The following is a 14716-nucleotide window of genomic DNA, read 5'->3' on the forward strand; positions in this document are numbered from 1 at the left end:
CCAGGTGTACTGATTACCTCGCACACAGTCAAAACTAAATTGTTCTTTAATTTCCATATAACAAGGTTCAATCCATATACCTGGACAGAAACAACTGGACATATAGGACCAACATGTAAAGAGTCTATAAAAGAAGTAACATACACAAAAACATTAAATATTAATTAAATGGCAAGAAACTTATTTACTGTTTATTTGGCAGTATCCATTAAGCTGGTTTTGCTGTGAATTTATTCTATATTTTTGGCAAGACCTAGATATAAGTTATACAATACTTTGTACAGGTATTCAGAGGTTTTGAAGTTGAAAGATATCTTTAATTATCATATACCTATATAAATTCTGGAAAAAATACGCTTGTATTCCACAAGAAAATATGAACAGGCAGAAAAACGAGCTGTCGGATGACAGCGCGCTTGACTATTCGAGAATTGAATGAAGAATGGGGTCAAAATATTTCCACAGATATTCAGACAAAAGAAATAAATAGATTAGACAAACAATGTTGCTGTATTTCTTGGATTTCGATAAGACTTGCTCTAAATGGCAATGTATGAACCAATTTCAAAATCCAAAAAGGGCCATAATCAAAATAGTTATGTACTATTGTCTACAGATGGAAATCATGATGATAAACAAGTGTTCAAAGTTTAAAGCCATATGTCATATGACAAAACGTGGACTAGCATGAAAACAGAACCAATTTCAAAGTCCAAAAAGGGCTATAATTCAGGCAAAATAGATGACAAGAGTTATGTACTCTTTCCTACAGATAGAGACTATTATACTAAACAAGTGATAAAAGTTTCAAAGCCATATGTCAAACACTTTACACAAAATATGAACTGGTACAAAAAACTTAACCAAGATTTCTAAGTCAAAAGGGGCCATAATTCAGCCAAAATCCTTGATGGAGTTATGTACTCTTGTCTATAACTGAACATGGTGATGGTAAACAGGTGTTGAAAGTTTCAAAGCTTTATCTCAAAAGACTTTGTCAAAATATGAACTGGTACGAAAAATATACCCAGATTTCTAAGTCAAAAAGGGCCATAATTCAGCCAAAAACCTTGATGGAGTTATGTGCTTTTGCCTATAACTGGACATGGTGATGGTAAACAAGTGTTGAAAGTTTCAAAGCTTTATCTCAAAAGACTTTGTCAAAATATGAACTGGTAAGAAAAACTTAACCAAGATTTCTAAGTCGAAAGGGGCCATAATTCAGCCAAAATCCTTGATGGAGTTATGTACTCTTGCCTATAACTGGACATGGTGATGGTAAACAAGTGTTGAAAGTTTCAAAGCTTTATCTTAAAAGACTTTGTCAAAATATGAACTGGTACGAAAAACTTAACCATGATTTCTAAGTCAAAAGGGGCCATAATTCAGCCTAAATCCTTGATGGAGTTATGTGCTCTTGCCTATAACTGGCCATGGTGATGGTTAACAAGTGCTGAAAGTTTCAAAGCTTTATCTCAGAAGACTTTGTCAAAATGTGGACTGATACGAAAAACTTAACCAAGGTGTGACGCAGACGCCGTGGTGAATAGGATATCTCTACTTATTCTTCGAACAGTCGAGCTTAAAATCTGTTTTGTACCTTTTGTATTGTATGTTGCCAGACCTGACACAGTTCTATAAATAGCACACATAAAAACTTCACTAAGTTCCATTTTAACATCGATAAACATGGAAGATTTCATTCAATAACAAAACAACAAACAAAAAGGTGGAGGTGTATAATAAAAAGGTCATTATAACAGTAGCTAGATATGGGATTTTGTATTCGGCTCTCGTGTATTTTGCAAGGTCGGATCACACTTGATGCTTGCCGCCTCATGAGATCCGATCTGACAAAAGTCCACTCGAGCAAAATACAGCATCCTAGATTGAGATACTATTATAATGACCCAATTTTTTCTTAATTTTATGGGCAAAAGTAATAATTTTCATGAACCTGAAACTTTACACTTGAATATACCTTACCAAAATTTTTTTTAAATATAAAATAAAAACTAAAAAAGTTATTTTTAAAATTCAAAAAGTTCCTATTACAACATTGAATCCCATAAAATGATGTCTAACACCAGTGGTATTATTTTATCAAGAAATCATTTCATTTCATAGGCATAACTTTTGTGGTTTTGGTCAAATCAGTTTATTCATGGCGATATAAATTAGTGGATTTCAAACTTTGAAGAAACAAGAGCTGTCTCCATAGGATGACACATGCCCCCGATTGCACTTTAAAAGAATAGTTATGGCCGATGTTCGAGTTTAGGACCTCTGACCTATGGAGCTGGGTCTTGCGCGCGACACGTCGTCTTACTGTGTCACACATTTATGCCTAGTTATTTTAAAATCCATGCATGAATGACAAAGATATGGACCGGACACGCCCATCAATGCACTATCATGAAAAAAGACCTTTAACATCTAAGTGTGACCTTGACCTTTGAGCTATGGACCTGGGTCTTGCGCATGACACATCGTCTTACTGTGGTACACATTCATGCCAAGTTATTTGAAAATCCATCCATCGATGACAAAGATATGGACCGGACACGCCCATCAATGCACTATCCCTTAATGTCTAAGTGTGACCTTGACCTTTGAGATACGGACCTGGGTCTTGCGCGCGACACGTCGTCTTACTGTGGTACACATTCATGCCAAGTTATTTGAAAATCCATCCATCAATGACAAAGATATGGACCGGACACGCCCATCAATGCACTATCCCTTAATGTCTAAGTGTGACCTTGACCTTTGAGGTACGGACCTGGGTCTTGCGCGCGACACGTCGTCTTACTAAGGTACACATTCATGCCAAGTTATTTGAAAATCCATCCATCGATGACAAAGATATGGACCGGACACGCCCATCAATGCAATAACCTTTAATGTCTAAGTGTGACCTTGACCTTTGAGCTACGGACCTGGGTCTTGCGTGCGACACGTCGTCTTACTGTGGTACACATTCATGCCAAGTTATTTGAAAATCCATCCATGGATGACAAAGATATGGACCGGACACGAAAAATGCGGACCGACCGACAGACGGTTCAAAAACTATATGCCTCCCTTCGGGGGCATAAAAATAATAGGGAATTTTGCTTTTTCATTTGGATTTAATTTCATGAATTGACTCAACCTTGAAATCCATAAAAAAATGTTAAACCACAAATATTAATGATTTCACAGAATATTTTTTTAGTACCGTAAAAAAAAATGTGTTAGTGGAAGAAGTGAAACAAGAGGACCATCATGGTCCTGAATCACTCACCTGTCCCTACATGACCAAGTTTTGAACTGAGTATGACGTCGTTTTTTCTATTATTTGACACAGTGACCTAGTTTTTGAGCTCATGCGACCAAGTTTTGAACTTGACCTAGATATCATCGAGATAAAAATTCTGACCAATTTTCATGAAGATCCATTGAAAAATATGGCCTCTAGAGAGGTCACAACGTTTTCCTATTATTTGACCTAATGACCTAGTTTTTGAAGGCACGTGACCCAGTTTCAAACTTGACCTAGATATCATCAAGGTGAACATTCTCACCAATTTTCATGAAGATCTCATGAAAATTATGGCCTCTATAGAGGTCACAAGGGTTTTCTATTATTTGACCTAATGACCTAGTTTTTGAAGGCACGTGACCCAGTTTCGAAACTGACCTAGATATCATCAAAGTGAACATTCAGACCAACTTTCACGAAGATCCGTTGAAAAATATGGCCTCTAGAGAGGTCACAAGGTTTTTCTATTTTTAGACCTACTGACCTAGTTTTGTAAATGCATGTGACCCAGTTTCAAACTTGACCTAGATATCATCAAGGTGAACATTCTGACCAATTTTCATGAAGATCCATTGAAAAATATGGCCTCTAGGGAGGTCACAAGGATTTTCTATTTTTAGACCTACTGACCTAGTTTTGGATCACACGTGACCCAGTTTCAAACTTGATCTAGATATCATCAAGATGAACATTCTGACCAATTTTCATGAAGATCCATTGAAAAATATGGTCTCTAGAGAGGTCACAAGGTTTTTCTATTTTTAGACCTACTGACCTAGTTATTGACTGCACGTGACCCATTTTCGAACTTGATTTAGATACCATCAAAATGAACATTCTGACCAACTTTCATAAAGATCCCATGAAAAATGTGACCTCTAGGGTAGTCACAAGCAAAAGTTTACAAACGGACGTACACATGCACAGATGGATGGACACCATGCGCATGTGACCCACTTTCGAACTTAGATATTATCAAGGTGAACATTCTGACCAATTTTCATGAAGATCCATTGAAAAATATCGCCTCTAGAGAGGTCACAAAATTTTTCTATTTTTAGACCTAATGACCTAGTTTTTGACCGCATGTGACCCATTTTTGAACTTGACCTAGATATCATCAAGGTGAACATTCAGACCAATTTTCATGAAGATCCATTGAAAAATATGGCCTCTAGGGAGGTCACCAGGTTTTTCTATTTTTAGACCTACTGACCTAGTTTTGGATTGCACGTGACCCACTTTCGAACTTGACCTAGATATCATCAAGGTGAACATTCTGACCAATTTTCATGAAGATCCATTGGAAAATATGGCCTCTAGAGTGGTCACAAGCAAAAGTTTACGGACGGACCCCACGCGATCACAAAAGCTCACCTTGTCACTTTGTGACAGGTGAGCTAAAAAGCAGTTGAAACAAACTGCAAGGCTTTCCAAGGTCCATGCCATACATATAATCCTGTAGCATAGGTCAACCCCTTTACAATTAATCAGTTATATGTACAGTCAAACTTCATAATCTCGAGCTCAACAGGATCGTCAAAATTTGTTCAAGTTATCGAACAATAAAAATTTAATATAGGAATTTGGCCGGGACCTGACGATGATTTTGAATGAAGGGTGGTGCTCAAATTATCCGAATTCGAGGGAACGACGTTCGACTGTATATCATTAATTAACATTATAAGGTCCTGACTAGATAAGGAAAACATATTAAGTCAAACATTATCACAATTAGATTAAACTTAATAACATTAAACTCTCCACATCAAGTCTTGTCCTGCACCCTTAAATATTGTGCAGTAGATTCACTATTCGCTTTACTTAGAGCTTTTTTCTTAAAGTCTTTATCTACGTCTGAATGAGATATCTTATGTTGAGCTAAAGCAGAATCACTTGTTGTCATACGGAGGCGGCGCTTCTCACCTGTCTCTCTGAAACCAGATAAAACATCATATGTTAACAGCTTTTCCAAGTTATTTCAGGATGAAAGAATGGACTGATTCTATTTTTGTTCACAGCAGCTTTGAATTTAAATACTGGAAGTCATGGATATTAACCAACTTTATGGAAGAGCTTCAGTAGGTATCAAACCACAATTGTCTAATTATATAACATAAACAGGAGCATACCTCTGGATTTATGTTTTGTTTTAAAAGTTATTCATTTTCTGTAAAACAGTGATGAACTGAGTGGGAGACAGTGTTCATTTCTACAGATATTAGAGTAGTGTGTGAATCTAAGTTTATATGTAATCAATGAAGAATGCAAGTAACTTATTCGAAGGATGACAAAAGATCCAATTCCTGAAACGACCTTGTAAATTCCCACATGTAAAGCAATTTTAAAAGGGACTCTTACCCAAAAGAATACTGATTTAAGTTGAAAGAGCCATGGATCATATTTGTGACCCCTGCATTTATAGTCCGACATGAGTCTGTTCTATTTGGATAGTCTGCAGAATATGCATTAATACTAGCAGTCACACACTAAAACAACTATATAAAATATTGATATCTTACTTACAAACTGTTAACTATGATACTGATTATATGGCGTCTGTCTGGAGGGAGGAAGACCCCAGGGCATTATTTCCGGCACAGATAGACATCTGGTAGAACCATTAACCTTCTATAAGCCAAATGAATGGCTTCCCCACATTAAATAATTAAAACCTCCAATAGGAGTTTTTAAACCCGTATTGATGCAATTCTTAGCAACTTGGCCACACAGGCCCCAATTACAGATTTATAACATGCTATATGAAATTGCTTCTTCATAAAATATTCCCATTTATATAGAGACTGCTTTTTCATGGAATATTCCAAGCAAGATACACTTTAGCGGGAGTTAATATTATTTCACATCACCTCATCTTACTTTATTGAAAGTGGGTGCACAATATTTTTATCAAAACATGATGAATGATAAACTGAAACTGTTAAATCATGATAATACTATGCCAATTTAGTTGTGGATACGCAAATCCCATCCTCCATTCAAGATATCCAAACAACTGGTAAAACCTTGTTTTGGATGAATCTTAACTTCGGATGCGTCTTACTTATCCTCAACTCATAAAAGTGTTCAAGTTCTATAATCTGGGTTTTTTGTATTGTGAAGTTTAACTGGAGGCCTGCCCCATTCATCCCTACCTCTCCCTGTTGAAGGCCTGGAAGTTGGCAAAGGCTAATTCTATTGCTTTTTCTTCATCATTTGTTTCCTGTAAAAGTAAAACATAATTATATTCTTGCTACATTTTCCATGTTTTCCTTCAAACTGTCCTTGTCTACACATAAACTTTCATACACTAAGGTAAACACTATATTACATATTGCAGGGGGAAAATGTACGTCATTCCAGTCATTTGGCCAGACTTACCAACTATACTTTTATACTATGGAGCTAGAAGAGAATTATGCATTTATTTTTGACCATACTGATGGTAAAAACATTTTCCAGTCTCAAGTTCAGTGTGACCCTGACCTCTGATGAACTGACCCCATGACAATAAAGGTCATCTGCTGATGATAAGGCAATCAGCCTATAAAGTTTAAGTATTGTAGCCCAATGTGGTCTCCAGATACTGGTTAGAAACTCAATGGTCTGCTGACCAATATGAGCAAAACAAAATACATTGAATAATTTTACTTTCTTAGGTATAAAACCTTGTTGTTTCTCCAGCTGGAGATAAGAACTCATCCATTTATAGTTACCAAGATAAAAGATTGAAACTTTGTTTGTTGGGGCTAATTTTTGTGTTTGTTTGTTTTGGGTTTAATGTTGTTTTTCAACAGTATTTCAGTCATGTTAAGGCGGGCAGTTAACCTAACCAGTGTTCCTGGATTCTGTACCAGTACAAACCTGTTCTCCGCAAGTAAATGCCAACTTCCCCACATAAATTATCAGAGGTAGAGGACGAATGATTTCAGCCACAATGTCTTTTATCAGATCGTCACAGAGAATGTACGCCCCACCTGAGGATCGAACTCGCGACCCCGCGACCTATAGAAATTTGTCCTCAACCCCGCTGAATATTAATGATTTCACAGAATCCAATCTTCACTGAAAGGGGCATAACTCTAGGAAGCTATAGAAAAGATTTATGATTTCATTGGGAGACAGACAACTATACCTGAGAATTCACATGTCCATCTGATCTTCTGGAACTCTGTTTTGCTAGTCGTTTTTTCTTCTTGTGCAATGGATTGGCTTCAATTATCATTTCCTCAAGCTCATAGGTGGGGTCACAATTCAAATGATCTTTCTAAAATGAACAAGTTTGTTTGAAATTAAAACAGAACTTTGACAGAGCAAAAGAAACATTTTTTGTGCTGGTATATATTCAAAATACTACATGATCAGCAACCATCAGAAACAATTTTGAATAGTTTTTATTTGGAACAATGCCCCACACATTTTATGATATCATTTGTCCAAATGCCCACTTAAATACTTATGTAATTGCAGTATCATGGAAACTATTTAACTTCTTTATAAAGCTTCAGACTGGTATATCTACATGCAGCCTGCATTGTAAACTTAATACAGACTTCTGTGACAAATCAGCAATAAAGTGTGAATTCCTATAATTAGAAGATCTGTTAATGAGTTACATGAAAAGAGTTTTTGCCAATATGTCACATGAATTTTGTTTTTCATATGCTAATCACGTTCAGCCAAAATCTATGAAAAACCTGCATATAACAGACAAGCTATAGTTATTTTTGATGTGATAAAGGGCATGAACTCATGTACTCCAATGTATTTCTAAAGAGAAGAAACTATCGATAGGAATAATTCTGACTTACTGAAGGCACAAATGAGGGTTTAATTTGCCTCTGTAGAACCTTGGCAAAATCAATGTCTTCCATGTATTTGTTTTCTTTCAGCACTGTCAGTGTAGATATTCTCTTTTCTGGGTCTAAGTGCAACAACTGAAATAACAATAGCATAATCTGAAATGATTTCAAAATATTTGTGGGGAACTAATTTTCTAGAATTTCATGGCTGTGTCAATCCATGAGATTAACCTTTACCCTGCTAAATTTCTGTAATGAACTTGTCCATCTTTCAATCTGGACAGTACCATTAACTTTTAAAAGTGGTGCCTAGCAAAAAGATACAGACTGAATGGCGAACAGTACAGATCATGATCAGACTGCACAGATGTACAGGCTGATCATGAGCTACGCTGGTCCCAAAGGCAGAATCAGTTGTGTCCAGCATAACAAGGTTTTAATCCAAACTAATAAAAGAAAATGCTTTCTAATTCTATCTTTTTTATGTCAAAACCAACAATCTAAGAAATCAAAGAAATGTCATTTTGATCAAAACAATAAGACTTTATGCCAACAAAACTAAATGATTTCAGATGAAAATTTCCTTCATTTCTTGCAGTTACATATACAGTCAAACCTGTGTTAAAGACCCCCTCCAAATACAGGCCACAACTATAAAACCTGCTTTTAAAGGCCACTATTTTCTCTTCCCATTAATCCAATGTAAGTGTAAAGTTACCTGTGTAGAAAGACCATCTGTCAACAAAGACAACTTCCATTTCTCTTGGCTGGTCTATACAGATATACAGACAGGTTTGACTGTATTAAATGTGTATTTGAACCACTTTGTGTCCTTTTCTGATCATTTTATAAATTACAGTTTTGAAAGACTGGAGATATAAACACAAGAGATTATTTTACTCCCATATTTGTCAAAACAATACTGGCAAAACAAATAAATTTGAACACATGCAAAAATTAACAAGAGGGCCATGATGGCCCTATATCGTTCACCTGTTATCATTGCACTTGAGGACAAGAAGGTCCTCAGAAAAAATATCTAAGTCCAAAAGACAGGAACAACAATGGGAAGAAATTTAACCAAAAAGAAAAAAAAAATCTTACAAGGTATAGATATGTTAAAATACACCTAAAAATTGGAGGTACCATCCATGTTGTGCCACAGAAAACTGGTCTCTTGTTTTCCCTACGGCCAATAATAAAAAAGTTACTAAAAATAAGGTATTTATAGCAACGTAAAAAGGAAGTAATTAAAAAAAAATATTGTAAGTGGACAAAAGAAGGATCTGCCAAATAAATCTGTTGGCATAAATGAAATTTCAGATCAGTATCTTCAGTAGTTATGGAGATACAATAATTTTAATTTGAAATAAAGGGAGGTAATTTGACATAAAATCAGTCCATAGTTATCTACCCTGATTGTCTCAGTCCAACTAATAACAATAATGAAATTTCAAATAAGTCCTGTAAGTACTTTCTGATATAAATCCATTTTGATTCCAATCAGGGGAGGTAATCAGATATAAAATAACTCTGGAACCTATGATTGGATCTGATTTGTCATGGAATCCAAGATTTATTGTTGTGGAAGATATTTTGGAAGTTTGTATCAAATAAAACCATAAATGAAGTCTCTATATGACTGCAAAAGCCAAAATAGCTAATTTTGGCCCTTTCAGGGGCCATAACTCTGGAACCCATTAAGGGATCTGCCCGGTTCAAGAAAGGAACCGAGATCTTATGGTGACACAAATTTTGTGCAAGTTTGATTAAATTCAAATCATAAATGAAGCTGCTATTGTGCAGACAAGGTCAAAATAGCTAATTCTGGCCCTTTCAGGGGCCATCACTCTGGAACCCATAACGGAATCTCGCCAGTTCAAGAAAGGAACCGAGATCTTATGGTGATACAAGTTGTGTGCAAGTTTGGCTAAAATAAAATCATAAATGAAGCTGCTATTGTGCAGACAAGGTCAAAATAGCTAATTCTGGCCCTTTCAGGGGCCATAACTCTGGAACCCATAAAGGAATATGGCCAGTTCAAGAAAGGAACCAAGATCTCATGGTGATACAAGTTGTGTGCCAGTTTGGTAAAAATCAAATCATAAATAAAGCTGCTATTGTGCAGACAAGGTCAAAATAGCTAATTTTGGCCCTTTCAGGGGCCATAACTCTGGGACCCTTAGTGGGAACTGGCCAGTTCAAGAAAGGAACCGTGATCTTATGGTGATACAAGTTGTATGCAAGTTTTGTTAAAATAAAATCATAAATGAAACCACTATCGTGCAGACAAGAAATTGTTGACGGACGGACTGACTGACACGGACGAAGGGTGATCATAAAAGCTCTCCTTGTCAGTATGTGACAGGTGAGCTAAAAACAAATCTGAAGATCAAGTGTATGATTTTAACCTAGCAAATTGCAAGACTTTTACAAAATGAAATAATTACGACTTTGTGTTGTTTGTATCTTATTTCATGGATCAGTAAAACCTTGAAATAGCTGCATAAAGAGTAGCACTCAATTAAGAAATAATATATTATTATCTCATTTAGTGATTTGTTGCTGAATAAATCATTGTTTAGAGTTCAGATATAATAATACGCATCTGAATGAGAAACAATGATTATATTCAAGAGCAAATCACTAAATGAGATATATTATTTCGATTCTTACACGTTACCAAGGATTTTAAAGTACATCCTTGACGACATTCATTAAATATTTGCCCGTTTTCAATTGGTTTCTTTTCCAGTGCGCCGCTATGCCGTTTGATGCTATGACGTAATATTTGTGATGTCAGATAAATGAATTGTTGTATAATAATTCACTGTTTTCAGCCTTCTTTGTTTAATTGGCAAATGAATCCGATCATGTTAGAATAACTAATAGTTGAATATCGTTACCTCGATATCGGTTAGCTCGATACTCCGGTTAGCACGATGTGTTTGAGTCAGTCCCGATTTTTCCCTATTTATCTTAATGTAATTATTTATCATTACCTCGATATGCTTAGCTCGATATTTTGTTTAGCTTGATGAGATTTTTCAGTCCCATCAACCTACCTGTACTGCTTTTACACCTGGTTTCGTCGATATCACAGCTTGTCAAAAATATCCATATTATCTGAAGATGTGAAAATCAACCTATTGTTGTCCGGCGATGTATTAATCATATTCAAGATAGTTTGTATGTTTGTTTTGTTTGTTATTTAATCTTTAATCCAATTTAAATGCCGGGAAGTTTGCATTTAATTCCCAATAATTACTCTTATAAAACACCGTGCAAGCAGCAAAGCTGTTTTCCGATGTAACCTAATTTGGATGAAATATTTTCTGTTTGACGGAGTAAAAATCTGCCATTTAGGATTGAGTAACAATATGCGTATTATGCAAATGTTCGCTATCGAAGCACAGTCAAAATGACTACTCAACTAGGAAAATTACCGCTGCATTCAGGGTTGTTAAGGGAAGGAATAAAATTGCTAATGTTTAAATGTATATTTTAAAAAAATAAAAAGTTGTATGTATGTATTTAATAAATATGTTTTATTTGTAAATAAAATTAAAATCGTATTTTTGTTTTATGCTATTTTAAAAAAGCATTGGATATAATGACAATATAGACATCCGAAACAAGTACAAAATAGTCCCAGATAGTCGATATCGTTACGTCGAACTTCGGTTACGTCGATGCAATTTTAACAGTCCCTTGAACATCGAGGTAACGGTATTCGACTGTAATTCACCATATAAAATCACTTTCTCACCTATAGATGGTCAGCCTAGAGATCTGAATAACATGTTCAAATTTTTATTTTTGGACATAAATGTATAAAGTTCAATTTTTCAGTCTCCTTTATAGTTTTTCATTTCCTGACAATGATGAAAATGAACCCATCCAAACCTTTACAATAAATGTGTCAACCTATATTTCTTTTTTTTTTTTTTGGTTGATAGACTCACACAAATGACAATAACCTTTGTACTTTTCATGAGAATAATGTGGACCTTTTCTACAGGAAAAACAATTATTCAAGAGACAGTTCAATGAATATTAAATAAGGTTTCCCGTTTTACGATTCAGGCCCCGTTCAAGCAGGAAATGAATTCACTGTCCAAAGACAGTCTCCATTTTCTTATTACACTTGGGACAGGAAATTCTCTTTAGGTTTCGTCATTCAACGGTATTAGTTTTCAGGAAGTCATTCTACAATGCACTGGAAATGTTTACCATATAAAGTCAATATCAAATGCAAGTAAGTTATAAATCACCACATAGATTAAAAAGACGGGAACAGCTACTTTTGTTGTTCAGACATACTGGACGTGACTTGAAAATATCTGAATATTTTTCGTTCTAGGCTCTCTTGAAAGCTTTTCTAATGAAAAATAAAGTACAACTACACATACTGAGTGCTGCCAACTCAGAAAACATTTTTATGGCTGTGTAAATACCACAGTAATCCCCTTCATTACCTATCAATTATGATAATTATCCAATTACTGTTTTAAACAGATGTATTACCTGATTACCATAATAACCATCCTGGTAACCTTTCATATAAAACATAAACTGTGATTTCTTGATAACCTGCAGATACTCCTTTTGGTTGCCATGGCAACAAGAATTCTTCTTCAATGACCTAGATTTGAAGGAACCGAAAAGGGGACCTACCATGGAACATTCCTGTGAAGTTTGGTTGAAACTGACTTGGTGATTTAAGAGATTTTTTTTTTTTAAAGAAATTGTGGTATGACAGACAGACACTGCACATCCAAAAAATCCTAAAAGCTCAGCAGTACTCTAACATAAAGGTTTTGAAAATGTGCTTACATTTTATTTTACATCATATGAATGACATAAACCAAGTTTCATTAAAAAAAAAATAGGCAGATTTGAGTACTTAAGGTTCAGATGTATATTGCTAAGTGAAAAATGGGGCTAAACTCAACAAGTTGTCATCAAACATGGATCCAAAGTCCCAAAAACATGTACAAAAGCATTTCATCTTGATGATGCACACAAAGTTTCATTTAAACTGATTAAAAAGAGCCAAGTACACAAAGAAGTGTGTTGGATGAATAGAAAGATGGAATGACAGATGGACGGGCAGTCAGTTCAAACATTATATGCCCCTATGGTGTTTGACATCAGAGGCAAAAAATTTAGCAAAATAAAATGAAACAAACATTGTTTAAATATATACTGACCAGAAATATACCAACACATTCTTTCTCCCACACCCCTAGAATATCTCTCAAAGCTTTTAAATATGTTTTTGAAAAGTGTGGGTAACATGACGGTGCAGTTTATTCAGTTGAGTCATGGTTAACATTCCCTGACTGCTTTTATAAATAGATGCATTACTTGATCTATTATAATCACTGATAACCTTTTCTTACTGTCAAACTAAAAAGCATTGCCTTCCTACTGCCTTTCCTCAATATGCTTATGTCATGCCTGTCTATTATAAACATGTTTAAACTATCTTTCATAATCTCCTGATTTATGCAACCAGTACTTTGATCACCGCAAGATTTGCTGCACAGCATCTTGTACCAACCTTAGCAGTCCTTAGATACTTTCCTCCCATAAGCAAGATGAGAAGGGCCATAAACCAGCAAAAGAATGCTTTCTAATCCTTGGATACTTTCCTCCACAAGGCAGAGAAGCAGGGGTGTGAACTAGTAAAAAAATGCTTTCCGCCTACCATCCTGTACCAAACCTGTTTTAGCAATCATTGGAGACTGCTCCCACAAGTAGATGAGTAGGGCTGTGAACTAGCTAAAGTATGCTGCCTACATACTGTCATGTACCAAACTAAAGTATGCTGCCTACATACTGTCATGTACCAAACTAAAGTATGCTGCCTACATACTGTCATGTACCAAACTAAAGTATGCTGCCTACATACTGTCATGTACCAAACTAAAGTATGCTTCCTACATACTGTCATGTACCAAACTAAAGTATGCTGCCTACATACTGTCATGTACCAAACTAAAGTATGCTTCCTACATACTGTCATGTACCAATCTGTTTGAGCAATCCTCAGATATGTTCCTCCCACAAAGCAGATGAACAGGGCTGTGAACTAGCTGAAGTAACGTTATGTACCAACTTGTTTGAGCAATCCTCAGATATGTCCATCCAAAAAAGCAGTTGAGCAGGGCTGTGAACTATCTACATACCATCATGTACCAACCTGTTTCAGCAATCCTCAGATATGTTCCTCCCAAAAAGCAGTTGAGCAGGGCTGTGAACTATCTACTTATTGTCATGTACCAACCTGTTTGAGCAATCCTCGTATACTTTCTTCCCACAAGGCAGATGAGCAGGGCCGTGAACCAGTAAAAATATGCTTTGCTTCTTGAGCAGTTGTGCTTGAATGGATCTCATATGGTCTCTATAAAATACAAATACATGCCTCAAATACACATTTTATATCTTTCACAACCCAATACAACTTTACTGATTCATTTTGAAACAGAGATTCAATGCAAAATGTTTGTTTTTTTTTACATTTTTACTCTTCTTTTCAAGCATTAGAAAATACATGTATATTCATTTTAAATGCACAGATCTATATGAATGGTTTGGCATGAAA

The 14716-nt window shown here is 35.5% G+C and overlaps 1 protein-coding gene across 3 annotated transcripts in view; it reads right to left on the reverse strand.

Moving 5' to 3' along the window:
* Positions 1-2040: 2040 nt before the first annotated feature.
* Positions 2041-14716, reverse strand: part of LOC123546742 (serine/threonine-protein kinase 32A-like) — a 130527-nt gene continuing 117851 nt past the window's right edge. For all 3 annotated transcript variants that reach the window (XM_045333255.2, XM_045333259.2, XM_045333258.2), the window contains 5 exons: positions 14399-14515; positions 8116-8241; positions 7440-7571; positions 6460-6527; positions 2041-5238 (listed from right to left, as the gene is read on the reverse strand). In XM_045333255.2, coding sequence (XP_045189190.1) covers positions 5073-5238; positions 6460-6527; positions 7440-7571; positions 8116-8241; positions 14399-14515 — 609 coding nt within the window. In that variant the 3' untranslated portion in view covers positions 2041-5072. The remainder of the gene's footprint in view (positions 5239-6459; positions 6528-7439; positions 7572-8115; positions 8242-14398; positions 14516-14716) is intronic.

The sequence above is a fragment of the Mercenaria mercenaria genome, chromosome 9 (genome assembly GCF_021730395.1).
Source record: "Mercenaria mercenaria strain notata chromosome 9, MADL_Memer_1, whole genome shotgun sequence".
NCBI lineage: Eukaryota > Metazoa > Mollusca > Bivalvia > Venerida > Veneridae > Mercenaria > Mercenaria mercenaria.